Source organism: Chenopodium quinoa, unplaced genomic scaffold, assembly GCF_001683475.1.
Source record: "Chenopodium quinoa cultivar QQ74 unplaced genomic scaffold, ASM168347v1, whole genome shotgun sequence".
In the NCBI taxonomy this organism is placed as follows: Eukaryota; Viridiplantae; Streptophyta; class Magnoliopsida; order Caryophyllales; family Amaranthaceae; genus Chenopodium; species Chenopodium quinoa.
This window is the reverse complement of record NW_018743099.1, coordinates 1,418,659-1,434,920: the sequence shown is the minus strand read 5'-3', so window position 1 is coordinate 1,434,920 and position 16,262 is coordinate 1,418,659. Positions and strand designations below refer to the sequence as shown.

The following is a 16,262-nucleotide window of genomic DNA, read 5'->3' as shown; positions in this document are numbered from 1 at the left end:
TTATGTATATTATATTTTTTGTTCACTTTTGTTACATCCGTAAAATGTAAATCTAAATGCCCCAATCTACTTATGAGCTTAATTATGTAGTTTTTACGCTATTGTACATCCTCAAAATATAAAGACATAATATATTGAGAGATCGGTACCTCTGAAATAGGAAGGAAAGAACGTCGACATTTACTAGGATGCTTAGGCCCTGTTCTTTTGAGCTTCTGGGCATAGTAGAGCTGGACAAAACAAAGCATAGAAGTGCAAAGTAGAGCAGAGTTGGGCTTCCACACGTTGCGGAGCAGAGTAGAACAAATTTTGACAGAGAAAAACATGCAGAGCATATTAGATTTCAGCACATAGCAGAGCGAAGCAGCACAAAGCAGAGAAGAGCACAGCAGCTCTAAAGAACAAAGGAGTGCTACTATCGTCTATAATCATAATTATAGTGCATTAGTGCCCCTACATAGTATTTGTATCTGTGGGATGGAATATTGCTTTTCCCTTGTCTTAATCTTAGCCTTTTGAGTTGTGATCACATACTTATGTTTAAAAATATGTACCCTAACACAATATTAAAAGAATGGAGAATATGTACTAGTATAAAAATCTAAGAAAAGCAAGGGTGTGGTTATTGGGTGGCATCTTCGTTGTGTATACTAAAGGTACAAACCCAAAGTGGCCAAAGGTTGGCATGACGACTTGTTTTTCTCTTCAACCCCATTACACATTACACTCTCCTCAACCATCAAAATCCCCCAATTTGTTCCTCTCCTAAAACTAAAAATAACCGCCTTGAATGACAGACCAATCACGCCCCGCCACCGGGTACCCGGCCCCACCCCAAAACGGTTACCCGCCACCGCCACAATCCAACTATTATTATCCTAACTACAACGCGCCACAACCATATTACCCTCCCCAACCACGCGCTACCTTCTTCCGCCGCTTCTTCGCGGCACTCATCGCTGTTTTCATCATTTTTGGTGTCATCCTCCTCATCGTTTGGCTCGTACTCCGCCCTCGTATCCCAGCTTTCACCGTTGATTCTGCCACGCTTTCTTCCCTCAACACCTCCACCTCTCCCTCCCAGATCTCCGGCACTTGGTCCCTCCACTTCTCCGTTGCTAACCCTAACCACAAGCTCCACGTCTACTACGACGAGATCGAGGCCCGCTTGTTCTACAAGAACTCGCTTGTTTCCCAGAATCAACTTCCGCCATTTGAGCAGGGGACTAAGAATGTCACCACCATGGATGCCCAGCTTGTGGCATCCTCGGCGTACCTTGAGTTGGATTTGGTGAATAAATTGAGGGATGATCGTTCTAGAGGTAGCGTCAAATTCGATGTTCAAGTGTTGGCGTTGGTCAGGTTTAAGGCTGGAGGTTGGAGAGCTCGAAGACGGTTTCTTAGGGTTTTCTGTGACGATTTAGCGGTTGCATTTTCATCTAATTCTACCAAGGGGAATTTATCCGGTGGGCCCCGACGGTGTTCTGTTGGTATCTGATTCCTGTTCTTCATCTTCTTTTTCCACTTTTCCAGGTGATTGAATTGATTAATCTTTGCTATTAATTCACTGTATGTATATGAATTATGTATGACACTGAAATCAGAGATACGCTAGCATGTTTATTACCTATTTCGTGTCTATTAATTGACAAATAGGTGTAGTTTGTTACTTAATTTGTATCAATTTATCATGTTTTCGTCATTGCAGCATTTCATCTGATGAAGTCGTAGGTATTTAATAATCCTTTGCATAATGGCATTGTTGGTTGTATGGTAGGCTAGACATAAATGCAGCTTTAATTTCTAAATTTTGGCGGAGACCGTACCACAATCACTTGACCTTTGATTTGGATTTTAAGGATTTGATGTCGTGCCAGAGCTTTTAACTTTTGCGATACTAACTAGTGCTAGTAGCATTTAGAATTTGGAGGGCTGACTCTAGTTTTATGCCCGTGTATTGGTGGCTAGTGCAATATAGCATGTTAATTGCTCGTAATAGAGAATGAAAAGTTTAGAGAACTATGTGCAGTATGGAATGGTGGGTTTTGTATAGATTCAGAAGAATTTTCGTGGTATCATAGCAACTATTTTCTATTGGGTTTAGATATAGTAGATGGGATTTTTGTGCAGCACGTTGCCTGTAGGTTTCTGATAGTGTTGCTGTCTCTGCAATTTATCGATCACTTGAGGGGGTGGTTTTTCTGGAGAGACTGCAGTGTGAGACTCATAATCCCCAGTAGCTTAAAGCTGAACTTGTCCAGTATTGACAGTATGTTTTTTTTTTTTTTTTTAATATTTAAATTTTGGGTACAATTATGTACTCCATAAGAGGTGTGGATGCTTGAACAAGTCTTTGATGGGAAGAGTGTAGCTAGAAGAACAAATAGGTAGCTTTTCGCCCTTTACCTACTTTAGTCAGATGGGTTTTGTTGTAAATGGTGACTATACTAGTCATAGAAAGAAATGACCAAGGATCCCACTGGAGATCAAGCCTCATTTTTGTTTGCTTCTTTGGGGTTTACTATAAATGAAAGGAGGGTAGATGAGCACATGCTTCCCTAACATGATCTTATAGCTTTTAGCCTTTGGGCCTTTCCTACACAATTAATAGTCGATTTTATTATGGTTTGGTAGCTAGCTATTGCTCGAGGCTACCTCTTTGATAGGTAAGGTTATATTTTTGTCTAGAGTATTGAAGTTCACTAGTCAGAGAACTGAGGGTAGCTAAAGTCAGGCTCCTACTTTGTGTAGCCAAAAATACCCAAACATGGTACATGGACCAGGCCAATTGATTAGAAATTCATTTTGATTTTTGTTTGATCTGGCTTGTCACCAAGTGAAAAAGCTGAATTCAAAACAACTTAGCAGACTTAACTACTAGTATCAAGCTATGACTTGCGGATGGATTTACATTTATTTAATAGATCCAATGATACATTGTATTAGAACTGAAGATTCGAAATATAAAAATGAGGACAAAGGAATTGGGAGAATATTGATTATTGGTATACAATCCCAGACCTTTGATTGGCTGGACACTCCCTATTACAAAGTTTAACAAAATTAAATTCACTAAATAATTTTCTGATTCTCTTACCTAACAAAACAAAATTCACTCAATAATCACATTCCTTTGATTGGTTTGACATTTCCTACTACATTACTAGATTTACTACCTTGAATCATTTTTGTTCTTCCCACTTTGACTTTTTTTTATCTCACAAAAAGATTCAAAATGGGAAGAACAATGAAAATTAGAGGGTATATGCAAGGAACCAGAAGCCTCCTATTTTATTCACTTATTCCTGCAAGAAATGGCGCCAAGGCGGTTAAAACTACCTAAGGGTAGAGTAGTATTTCAACACTAGTTTGTTATGAGATGCCTGACAAGAGGAGTTTGTTATGGGTTGCTTAGGATGAAGAGTTCTGTTAGAGGCCTTTAAATATAGATGCATTGTAAGCTGTTTTGCATGCTGAATATAACTCTGGGAATTTTTCCTTTTAAATTCCTTGTGGGAAAGCCCTACCTCTCAAAAGTAAGGAGGTTGTTTTGTGTGGTTACTTGGATCATCAATATAATTTACTATCCTTGTTCTGTTCTCTCTTTAATCTGCTGCTTTTCACCTCTAGTTTCTGGCAGTATATTGTCATAACAATAATTCACGTAATTATTTTCTAACCTCCTTCCCTCTGTCAGCTCTAATTGACTATTTGCCTTTTTCACCAAGCTAATCTTAATCAACTAATATGCCATACCAATTACCTCTAGGATTCAGGCTAGTCTATTACCATCGTATCCTGTATCCAGCTATAACCAAACATGTAAAACTTAGTTATTTTGGCAAGTTCGTTTGTTTTTTTTTTTTAGTCTAGCTTTACACATGAGGCAAGCTATCACCTGGTAAGCCAGGCTCCCACTCAAATTAGCGTTCTCATGCAATTATTTGAGGATATATGGATATAACTTGTCGAGGTCAAGCTTGTTATGGCTGCTTTCGGCTTGTTTGTTGATGGCTGCGTTAAAGTTGAGATCTTTATTTGGGAACATTAGTGGCATTTCAATGAGAGTTGAGATGTTCAGTGTGCGATTTGACAGTGGACAGCTGATGAAGGTAGTGAATTTTACCTAGAATTTGTGCAGGTTCATCATATAGCCTGAAATTAATCTGAGTGCTCTCTATACTGGCAGTTTGTATCCCCTGGAGGATTAAACCAGAAGCTCGGGCTCTTCAGCTCAGTAGCCAGCCTTTCTTAGCTACTCAGATGGATATCCCGGTTGTTTGGTGCAGAATATGCCTCTAAAATTGGATAAAGGAGGTCCAACTCTTCTCCTCTCTAGTGTTGGCTTTGGTATTAGAAATTTAGAACTAAGCAGCAATAGTGGCACCAATGGGTTAGTATTCTGAGGATGATTATATTCAAATTTCTTTCGTATTTGGTGGCAATTGAATCAAAGCTCATCAGTGGCTGCTATGCTGTTTGTTCAGTCAAGTTAGATGGATAAGGTGTCCATCTCACAAAGTTAGGGTTGATGTATGAACTTAGGCCTAAAAGATGTTTGTATCAAGTGGCAAAAGGAAACAAGTGTGTATCAATTGGTATATGTTGAGTAGAAGTGTGTAGCTCTACTGCAGTATGTTATGGAGCAGAGATAGCTCTTCTCTCATCCATCTGCCCCCTCCCAATTCTATTTTCCTTATCAGTATCGAACTTTTCGTTAAAACATTTTTATCTCCATTTTCATCTGCCCCCTCCCAATTCTATTGTTTAGTTTAATTAGTTGTTTAGTGGGTTAATTTTGTTAAGCATGTAAGTGGCGTATTAATATATTATACGCCACTTACATTTTGTTAAGCATGTAAGTGGCGCATGTAAGGAAACTTCTCTTTTGTTCCACAATTTGCACCTTTTCATTCAACTCCAAATGAGTTTGGAAAAATTGCTGGAAATAATTCGACGTTTAGCTCATCCACTCAAAATAATTCCACTTTTTGATTACTTTTTAATAATCTCACCTTTAATGTCAATTTGCTTAAAATGGTCCTAACTGGTAATTTAACTTGTTATAACAAGTTACATGACACGTGTTGACATCTGATTGGTCAAAAAAATTAAATTTAAATTTAAAAAAAATAAATTTTTTGTAATAATTTTTTTTAAAAAATAATAATTAACTAATCAATAAACCACTACTAGCAACCCAACCACCCTCCACAGCTGCCCCACACCTACCAGCTCGACCCCCTGCCTGCCACCCAACACCTGGGCAGCCCGCCGAACACCTACCCTCCTCCCCTCCCCCTGAACCATGAAACTACCCTCGAAAATTCCCTTTCCCCTTTCTCGGCTAAACTGAAAATAAGCTGAAGATAACATACCCTAAATCATATACATAAAAAGTATTTGTAGAATATGACATTTCTATCTCGCGTTGATTTAGTACTCAAATTAATGGGTGGTTATCTCGGTTTATGTCCATTTTTGATGTGAATGTCGCAATGGTTAAGGGATATATTATTTTTTGTCTAGGAGAACTTGAGAACATAGGACAAAGGTGATCGATTGGTTGATAATGTGGCCCATTTGTTTTTTCTATTGTACGTACATAATGTACAAAAAGATGAGCAAGTTAAGAGAAGATAATTAGGTTTTATTATAGATGAGGTTTTTGCATTCCTTAACTCCATTCAAAAATTGATGTAAATAATTTTGTTGAAATAAGTATTGGATAAATCTACATTTTTAGATTTTGAATGTAAAGGTAAAAAAGTGATAAAGTTTATTAATATTAAAACTTGGGCCTCACACAGTCACATGTACACCTCCCTTAATTATGTTTATTAGTTTAAGACAGATTGCTGGCATTACTATTGATTGAAGCAACCACAATTATAAATAGATTCATTTTGCATGTATATTATCATTCATTACTCTTGTTTTACGTAGACATTTAGCCTTTAAAATCAGCTTCTTGAATTTGGAAAGCATGAAGAACTCAACTTTGGTCTCTATCCTTTTAGTCTTGTGCTTTCTTCTCTCATCAGGTAACTTAAATCTTCTAATAAATATTTACTTTTTTGTTGCATGGTATTTTGTACTCCCTCCCTTTTTTTTTTTTTTTTTTTAATATATATATATACTAGTTTTGTGCCCGTCCGATGTCCGGATTGTTTATTGAATTTTAAGATAAATTTTTAATTTATATGTCAAATTTTAAAATATATCATTGATACAAAATTAGTTAGGAATTGATGTGTTTTTGTGACGATTTAAACTATGAGGTAGACATGTAATGACAAATTATAATAATATTGGTGAAAAATACATCATAAAATTCTATCCAAATTTAATTGAAAATAGAATTATAAACTAATTTTTTTATCCTGCAAATTGAATTTTATATAACTCTATCCTACCCTTCAAAAAAAAAAAAAACTCTATCCTACATGGCGCGACACTTGACGAAAAGTTAAAACGCCAATTCTATATAACTCTATCCTACCCCCTCAAAAAAAATATAACTTTATCCTACGTGGCGCGACACTTGGCGAAAAGTTAAAGCGCCAAGTGTCGCTATCTCATTGTCTGTCTAAAAGTTTAGCTTTATATATTAGTTATATGATTATTTTATTTTTTAAAAAAAAAGTTAAAGTGGGAAGAACAAAAAGATTATATTGAAGGGAGTATTATGGTCTTAAGTAACAATCTATTTTGTCCATTCTTTGGTAAAAGTAGAGTAGTATTTTTTTTTTTTTCTATTTTGTGCTAATTTGATTTTTGTCTTTTTATTTGTCAATAAGTTTATAGTTTTTTTTTTTTTTTGAAATATGTCAATAAGTTTATAGTGAATCAGGTGTAATTAATAATTTATATTTTGATTTTTGCCACGCACAAATTTAATTTAAGTATTATGTTTTTTTGTCAAGTCTCGTATTGTATTTTACTTGCACCTTCTCTCTCTCTCTTTTTTTTTTTTTTTTTTTTTTTTTTTTTTTTTTTTTTTTTTTTTACCAAAATCAATACATCAATTATTACCAAAGATTTCAAATTCGTGTTTAACTCAAATTGAGGCTTATTATAGACTAATATTTCATCTCATAATTAAGCATGTATGATTCATAACTCAATAAATTTGTACATTTTGGCATTATAATTGTATTTCTCTAAAAAGGCTTTATTTATTTATTTATTTGTCTTGGAAATTCAGAAACAAGAGGTAGCATGAGCATGCCATGTGGATTTATAGGCAAATGCACCCCAAATGCTTGCAAGAAAGTATGCGAAGGAATTGGATCAAAAACACCTATTTGCATCTCTACTACTAATTGTTGCTGCCTTAGTGATCAACCAACAGCTTTGCACTATCTTTTTTATAAGCAACAAAAACTTCAAGGGAACTAATTAATTAGGCTCTTTCTACTCTTAATGTTTCCTTTTACGCGCTTATTGTATGTATTCTTGTAATTTTAATCTACTCCATTCGAATTTAATTGTTCAAGGTTAACCTCGATATTAATTTTGGACGGAGATAGTAGTATTTAAATCTAATCCCTTTTAATTGTAAAGTTTTGACTAACGTCAAAGTTGCATTTTATTGGGGTTTGGTCTTTAATAATATAATACAAAGTTGCTTCCTTTTACATTCATTGAATGGTACGATACTGAGTTACTTCAACACCTTGATAATATTTCTCTTATTGGAATAATAATTTCTTAATACAAGTATATCTTTTAGTAAACCTGAAGCATCTCCCTCTATGTCCAATTGTTCTTAATTGCCAAATTGGCATATTTTACTGGTTTAGGCTAAGAACAATTATCAATAAACCCATTTTATATGTAATTTTCTTAATTAACAAGAAAGAAAAACTCGAAGTTGTAAAGAGGGCATCATCATTTATGCACTACTTAGGTTTTTATGCAATTGTCTTTAATCAGGTAATTTAAATCCAGTTATTCACACAAAATGACATTGTGAATGAAATTAGCACGTCTAATATAGATTCCCGGAAGCCACCCAACTACTAGGATTTAATTTGGGAATACATACATCCGGCATTACAATAGACATGTCACACATTCCATATTAACCCATCAAGCCTTATAGCACTTCTAAACAAGCTTGGGTTGCAATCACAATGCTATAGTCGTTTGATCAACTCACACCAGAGGTAGCAAGAGGCACAGTATACTTGTAGATTTATGGATACATCGGCATATGCACAATGGAAGCCTGCGAGAAAATATGCAGTAGCGCGATCACCCAAATGTGTCTGAGAAACTAACTGTTGGTCTGTTGCTGCCTTAATTGTCAATAGCTTCCTATCAAATGGTTGCATGCTACTCTATTTTCTAAGTAAGAGAAGCATCCATGAAATAACTTCTCCCAGCTCTGAATATATTTCTTATTTTATGAAGTAATTTGCTGTAAAGTTGTTCAAACATCAAGTTTGCTAGCTATAACAGCCTTTTTTTTTTGGTTTTTGGATTCTTTTTTTTTTTTATCGTAACTTGCTACTCCAAGTTCTCCAACCTCAGACTTATTGACAGTAGTAAGCTGAAAGCCAGCCCGGCTGTCATCTGACATTTTTTAATCTTTAACAAGCATTTGAAGTAGAATTGAAAACAAAATTGAAGTAATCCAAATCTACAAAATATAAACTAAAAATAAGGGAACATTTCTATAGTTCTATATTTAATCTTCAATATCTATTCTTATGCCCTAGTTGCCATTTGATGCCTTGTTCTTGAGATCAAGATAGAAATCGGCTCAATCAGTGATCATGTATAAGGTATGATACAATTTCGGGTAATCCCTTGTCCCAAGACTCCAGGAGTAACCATGTAATCTGGACATTTGAGTTCTGGACCCTGAAGTACGAAAAAGGCAGCATTAGGCTAGCTAAAACAGACAGCTATAACAAAAGATCTACAGCATTCCATCCTAACTTTATAGTCTACCTTGCTAATTTTGATCTCCTTATTATATTGTCCTTTTTGGTTAATAAAATATGCTTAAAAAATTAACCCTTTCTTTTCCCACTGCAATTTTTAGGTTAGTTTGCTTACACCCCCTAAGCATTGACAATATCTCTGAGACTTGTTTATGTTTCAGCAGCAAAGAGAAAGGCGGGAAGAGTTGTGGTTTCACAGTGCAATTATTCAAAATACATAGAAGTTCATAAATGCCTGTCTTACTGAGGAAAATCTAACTCTACAAACCCAAACACCTCAAACAAATAAATAAATTTGACAATTGATAAATACATGGTATATGATACTAGTTGTTAGAAATAATCTATGGAGAACAATGTCAAAACAATATTCCAGCAAATATAAAAATGCTAGCCTTTCCTAGCAACACCAATGCTGCAGAATTAACATTTATTCAATCAAGTATAATAAAACAACAGTTGCTGATTGAACACTCAGCTGGTAACAATATCAGATAATTTCAGATGCGTATGCAAGAGTCCGAACGCAGAACAAAGAATGAACAGACTTAATGATTTAAAGCACTCTTCAAGCATGTCACACAACTGTGAGTAGCAATATACCCCTTCGCTCACCCTCCCCCCCCCCCCCCCCCTCTCTCTCTCTCTCTCTCTCTTCAACAGGTCTTCTAAGTTCTTGACTTAAATTATTCCAACATTTTGCTTAAAACATTCTTAAATGGGGATGGTAACACAGACACCAATCTGCTTCATCATTTAAATAGGCCCAATTGACTACATTTGCTCAAAATGTAAAGATGTTTACATTGGGGGATTGGTACTAGGATGCTTGCAATTAAAACATTTGCAATTTGTTACTAGGATGCTTAATGCTACTATCGTCTATAATCATAATGATAGTGCCCTTACATGGTAATTGTGGAATGGACTTTGTCAGGTTGGGGCAAGAATGCTTTTTCTCTGGATTGTGTTCCACAGCTCACTCTTCTTTTCTTCCTGGAAACAAAATCACACTAAGATATTCACTCCATGCTAATGCTTACAATAACAAAACATCGACAGCCAAGCCAAATCCGCAAGAACTTACTGATTTTTACTAAGTTGTTTAGCTAAATATGAACATCATAGGAGCTTCAAAGATCTAGTAAAATTATACTGTTTTTATTTTCTTTGACAAAAAATTTTAATTTCTAAATTGAAATTGGAAAACCTCAATTTGGACCCGAGGAAAGGGCAATGCAACGAGATGATAATTAATCTTGTTTATCAGCCGCTATAATGTTATCTAAAGTTTATCTTATGTGAATAGTGCAGCTATTAGCCAGGACTAAAGTAAAAGACAAACTTATTGCATCATCTTATAGCTATTAAACAGATTATTTCCAGCACAAAACATAAGAATATACAAAGACATAATCCGAAAAGAAGCAAGTGCTAGGAACTGACTTCATTACAACACTAAAGATGGCAGTAAAACAGAAGAATTATGACAGAAATTAAGAATGAAGATGATGTTTATAGTATTAAGATGAGAATTACAGCTAATTGAACGATAATCCCACTATAGAGAGGTGGATTCTCTCCTAATATGAGCTTTCGAGAGGCTCACTCTCTCCCAATAACAAACCTCACAATATTAAACATGTCCTTATTCCTCCTAATGAGCTCTAATTACAGAAAATCTCTCCTAACAAACCTCTAGCTTATTCCCCAAGTCACTACTAATGGACTATGACTAACATACCCTTTTCCTTAATATTGAGTCCTTGCAGTAAGATGATATGGAAAGGAGAGGGAAGATAATGTGACAAAATAACGCCTACTCTAAAGGAAAGACACGAAGAAATATCCGAGGTGGAATTACACTGCAAACTACAGGGCAAATTTGAGCAATTACAAATTTACAAAGAGGATAAGCTCATTGGGTTTTAAGCTGGGGCGAGTAAACAGAGGGATAAAACCATATTGCAAAAACATAAATTTCAAGTATAAGAGACATACCAAAGTGAAAATGTAACAGAGATGAAAACAAGTGATACACTGCTCAGATGATATCCAATGCTGTTGCAAGAGCCGTAGGGAAAACTGTAAAATCCAAAGGCAATCTGTAGCATTAGTTATCAGATAAGTCAATGCTAACAGTTCAATAGTAACACTAAAAGGTTTGGACTGAAATTGGATTTAGGAAAGCCTAATCTATTCCATCCAATGTACACGCCTATATATGGCAATTAGCATCTTACAAAACACATACTTCATACTTAGAACAAAATTAAGAGGCTTTTGACCAAATTAAAACCTTAGTTAAGATTTTTCCTGGATAGTGTATTCACTAAGTATTTTGGAAGCTGGAACTCGAACAGCTAATTTGCAAAGTATTATTAGAAGCGCCATACAAATTCAGCATTTTGAAGACTTATATTGGAGAATGTTAAACTCCATTCATTCTGTTCATAGCATTTTCAATTAACATATACCCTCATATGTTATTATATATTTCCAAAATGCTACTCCTTGTTAAATTGCTGACTAGGAGCTACTAGTTTACCAAAATCTTCAGCTAAATTGCTAGAGCTAACAACTACAAGTAAAACATCAGGTTTGACTCAGACTTGAGAGAATTAATCAGCAAGTGAAGAAAAAAGCTCATATCTGTTTTTGAACAAGTTTAGAAATAATTAAGCATTGAATACAGGAAATACATATTATCAAACTATCAAAGAATTATTTAAGGAAAAAAAAAACATAAACAAACAAGTGGAATAAAATTCCCTTCATCCCAAAGATATTTTGATTATGAATTATGATTGGCGGAGGACAAGTAAATTCATCAACCCATAAAAAGGTCTGTCCTTTCAAGGAACAGTTTGATTACAACCTGGGGCCAAATTTTTGCAAAGACCAAACTGGTTTGTGCTGGCGCTGGGGGGTTTATCAGACAAGTTCAAAAATAGAACACTAAGTTGAAAAGGTTCATACATAATAGTAACTTACAGAACCACCAAATCATATCTTTGATCGTTCTTCCAATATGCTGCAAAATAGCCACTGCCAGATATACACTAAGTCAGTTTAAAGCCATTCCATAAGTGCAGTCCCTAGCCCAGCAAACCAAACAAAGTCAATTTTAACAGACATAACAAAGGGCTTTATCAGTTGTCTATATTAAACCAATGAACCTGACTTACCACCTCAGCTTTATCTAACCGGCATATTCAAGAAAAAATTTCAATTGTATCTCACCACTGAGAAAAAGCAAGTTCCTATTGTTTATAGGGAAGAAAGAGCATATCCATGCTCACAAAGAGGAGCAATCAATGAGTCTAGACTGGCATAGATTGAATTAGCTTCAGGATGATTCTGGTCACCAGTAACGAAGATATGGACACTATTATTGACCTCAATCCAGCTATAACCAGGATTCTTGTTTATGTTTTGTCCTTTCATAGTCAATCTTAAATCCGACACTGCTTCATATTGACCAGCAGCACCATAAATATTTGACATTAATACATAACTTCCACAGTGTTCGGGATCAAGTTCATTTATATGCTTGGCAGCAACTTCAGCAAAAGTAGAATTTCCATGGAGCCTACATGCTGCTAAAAAAGCCCTCCAAACAACAGCATTACTCTCAATAGGCATTGCCAATAACAATTCATAAGCCTCATCAAGCTGCCCTGCCCTACCAAGCATATCAACCACACAGGCATAATGTTCAATAGTAGGAACCACACCATATACAGACTCCATTTGTGAAAGGTATTCACGGCCCTGCCTTAGAAGACCTGCATGACTACAAGCTGACAGAATAGCAATGAATGTCACCTCATCTGGTGCTATTTTTTCAGCACACATAAAATCAAACATAGATAATGCTTCGTTCCCTTGGCCATGCATGCCAAATCCCATGATCATGATATTCCAAGATGCCACATCTCTGAAAATCATCTTGTCAAAAACCATGTATGCATATCTCATAGTACCACATTTTACATACACATCCATAAGAGTATTGTTTACAAGCAAGTGGTCAAAATCACTCACAGTTTTACTACTCCCAAGCCCATTGACAATCATGTACCTATGGATTTCCTTAGCATGCAACAGAGCAGCCAGATGAGAACAAGCAGGAAGTACTATTGTAATAGTGACTAAATCGGGTCTAGCACCAGCGTCTAACATCCTGTGGAAAAGTTCCACTGCTCCATGTTGATCACCAGATTGTTCGTGAACACTTAAAATTGTATTCCATGAGAATAAGTCCTTTTCTGCCATACACTCAAAGATCCTTGAGGCATCATCAACACATTTGCATTTCCCATACATATCAATCAATGTATTTGAAACTGAAACAACCGATTCATAACCCTTCTTTATAACAAAACCATGCATTGAACGTCCGTTAATAATGTCCGCACTCATAGCCAAGGCTGATAAAACCCCTGTCGCGGTGAAGTTATTTGGCAAAGAACCATCTTCATTCGTCTTCCTAAATATTTCCAAAGCCATTTCAAATTCCTCAATATGAACATAACCATTGATCATAGCATTCCAAAGCACAACATTCCTCACAAGCAACTCATTGAACACATTATAAGATTCACTCATAGCCCTGAACTTCAAATAGCAGTTGACCAAAGCACTGCCAATAAATACATCTGATTCCAACCCAAACTTAAACAACAAAGCATGAATCTTTTTCACTTCAACAACTTCTGAACAGCCCTTAATTGCACAAGGAAACGTAAACTTATCTGGCTGCAAACCTTGATGCCTCATATCCACATAAAGCTCAAAATCTTCATCATTTAAATTATTCCCAACAAAACCCGCTATGATTGCATTGTATGTATAAACATTATGAATATCTTTGGATGTCAAAAACACAGACAACGCATAGGATATGTGATCACACTTAGAATACATGTTAATGAGACTCGTAATCGATAAAGGAGAACCCAAAAGGTCGTGCTTAAACATCCATGAATGCAGTTCTTTGCCTTTGTACAAGTTGGAGTTCTTAGCAAACATCTGTAAGAAGGAAATACATCCAGGAATAGTCTCAATGTTCGGTTCAAAAGGCTGTAGAGAGGATATTGAGGCAACCCCAAGAAAGCGAAACCGAGTTCTACTAGCAACAACGGCAGAAAACAGATTACTTCTTCCATAAAACATGATACAAACAAAGTAATCCTTCCCTAATCCCTACCAAACTGCTTTCCGGCCTTTCGGGTTTTTTAATCAGGCTCGGCGATGAACATGGGCAGGAGCGGCCACCAAGATAATAGGTACATTTGCATAATTCAGTCCTAACATTAAAGGGTTATAAACAAAGGTCTGCAACACATTAGCAACCAAGTTTGACTCAAATTAGGCTTGAAATTTCGGATGAAATTCTTGTTGCTTAAGATTATCAATGTATATTGTAAATAGAATAATTCTAACAACAATTTTGCTGGTTATAATCTAGCATAAGTTCGGTGATTGTAATCAATAGTTCAATAATACACCTTAGAAGAAGTGAAGTACCCTAAATTACTCAACACAAACCAATGATAGTGTGAAACTAAACCCTAGAATGAAATCAGTAATGAATGATTAAAGAAGAAAATCTTATCTGAAAAGCTGTGTCAATGGAGTTGAGAAAGGTCAGAAGCTGCTTCAAAATGTGCTTCAATGGAAGGGAGAGAGAAAAGGGTGCAGCACTGCAGCCGTGCAGCATAAGAGTGTACTGTGTACATACTTCTAAGTTTTTTTTTTTTTTTTTTTTTTTTTTTTTCCTTTTTTTTTTTTTTAATGAAATTCCCACTAGTATACTCCAGGTTTCGACTTTTCCAAGCGGTACCACAATTTTTTTTACTTCCGGCTGATATTGGTTTATAAAGTTTAATAGCAGCTTAGGTTAATAAAAATTAAAGAGAAAATACGGGTTAATATGTCATATTAACAAGTTACGTTTATAAAAGGGTCAAAAGGTCATTTTCATACTGTTGGCGTTAACTGCTTCTGTATCAACACTCTGTTGCAACACCTATTGTTACTCCGTTCTCCTCACTCTTATGAGTTCTGACTCTCCTCCCTAAGATACTGGCCATACTGCAATTCGAGAGCTGTTTCTCCACAAGTCCGGTATGTCGCAATTCGAATCAAATTTCAAATTAATGTGGCGGCTATTTCGACGAGGAATTCTGGGTATGGTGGTGGTAGTGGTGGCGGAGGAGGGAATAGGAAGAAGAGGATGAAGGAGTAGATGAGTATGAGGAGGAGGATGGTGGAAGGAGAGAGGATGGTAGTGGGTTCTCGAAGAAGATAGGAGGTATGGTGATGGTAGTGGTGGCGGAGGCGGAAGCGGGCATGATAATTATTGGTTTGGTGGTGGCAAGGGTGGGCTTTCTGGAACCAATTTGTTACCCTTTCCTTCCATTTGATTGTGAATGTTGATTATGCAAATTTACTGCAAGTTTTATTGGACTTGATTGTTTCACGATTGGTTTTACTAATTTAATTTTTTATGAAATTGAAATTGATGGAATTGCTAATGGTGGGATGTTGTTATTGCTAGTGTATGATTTAATTTTCTTTGGTAGCTGAATGATTATGTTTATGTAGTTGATGAGGCTTGTTCAATGGAGAATGTTTGCTAAATTACAGAGGAGAGAGGAGAGAAGAATGGGTGAATGAAGAAGAAACAGAGGGTGTAAATCGTTAGAAAACGTCCGGTTAATGTCACATCATATTTCACTCTCTTGAGTCATTCCCTTATTTTTCCTACAATGGTGAGTAACCCCACCATTCTCTCTCCTTTATCAATACCCCACCATGTTTTATCTCTCCTATCAATGGAGTTTAGAGTAAACATAATGGTTGCCCACAACCATTGTGATTATAGATTATTTTATTAATTTTTTTATCTTCTATCTAATCCATAACCATTTTTATACTTATTTAATAACCAATGTATCCCAATAGTTAACCACAACTTTTTGATTTTTTTCTCTCTCGTACTTTTACCCAACCACACCGCACAATCTATATCTTAAATTCTATCATATATAACTAATGCACTTGATAATATTCAATCAACACTAATAATTATTTATTAACATATATTAATTAGATAAAATGACTTATAAAAATCAAAAACTTTTGCATGCCCCCGGTTTACAATAATTTTATTGTACATCGAATATTTTGCGAAAAGTGACCCCTTTTTTCTTATAAAAGTGACTCTTTTGTTTTTTACAAAAATGACCCATATTTCACAAAGTGGCCCTTTTTCTCACAAAAGTGACCCCTTTTTTTCCA

General features: G+C 35.6%; 2 protein-coding genes across 6 annotated transcripts; one reads left to right on the top strand and one right to left on the bottom strand.

Moving 5' to 3' along the window:
• Positions 1-589: 589 nt before the first annotated feature.
• Positions 590-6,044, top strand: LOC110731837 (NDR1/HIN1-like protein 10). Its single transcript, XM_021911728.1, has 2 exons — positions 590-1,533; positions 4,190-6,044. Exon 1 carries the CDS (start codon positions 791-793, stop codon positions 1,496-1,498), a length of 708 nt encoding a protein of 235 aa, XP_021767420.1. The 5' UTR covers positions 590-790; the 3' UTR covers positions 1,499-1,533; positions 4,190-6,044.
• A 2,509-nt stretch (positions 6,045-8,553) lies between these two features.
• LOC110731836 (pentatricopeptide repeat-containing protein At3g14730-like) lies at positions 8,554-16,008 on the bottom strand. 5 transcript variants are annotated; one of them, XM_021911725.1, is made up of 5 exons: positions 12,143-16,008; positions 11,949-12,052; positions 10,956-11,039; positions 9,864-9,950; positions 8,554-8,871 (listed from the first exon to the last, which is right to left on the bottom strand). In XM_021911725.1, exon 1 carries the CDS (start codon positions 14,130-14,132, stop codon positions 12,225-12,227), a length of 1,908 nt encoding a protein of 635 aa, XP_021767417.1. In that variant the 5' UTR covers positions 14,133-16,008; the 3' UTR covers positions 8,554-8,871; positions 9,864-9,950; positions 10,956-11,039; positions 11,949-12,052; positions 12,143-12,224. The 5 variants fall into 5 exon arrangements, with proteins under 5 accessions (XP_021767417.1, XP_021767418.1, XP_021767416.1 ...); XM_021911726.1 differs by having other exon boundaries at positions 11,949-12,002; XM_021911724.1 differs by having other exon boundaries at positions 11,934-16,008.
• Between the last annotated feature and the right edge of the window lie 254 nt (positions 16,009-16,262).

What these genes read in the sequence shown, in the direction of transcription:
- LOC110731837 (XM_021911728.1), top strand. Translation starts at nt 791, where the DNA reads ATGACAGACCAATCACGCCCCGCCACCGGGTACCCGGCCCCACCCCAA.
- LOC110731836 (XM_021911724.1), bottom strand. Translation starts at nt 14,132, where the DNA reads ATGTTTTATGGAAGAAGTAATCTGTTTTCTGCCGTTGTTGCTAGTAGA.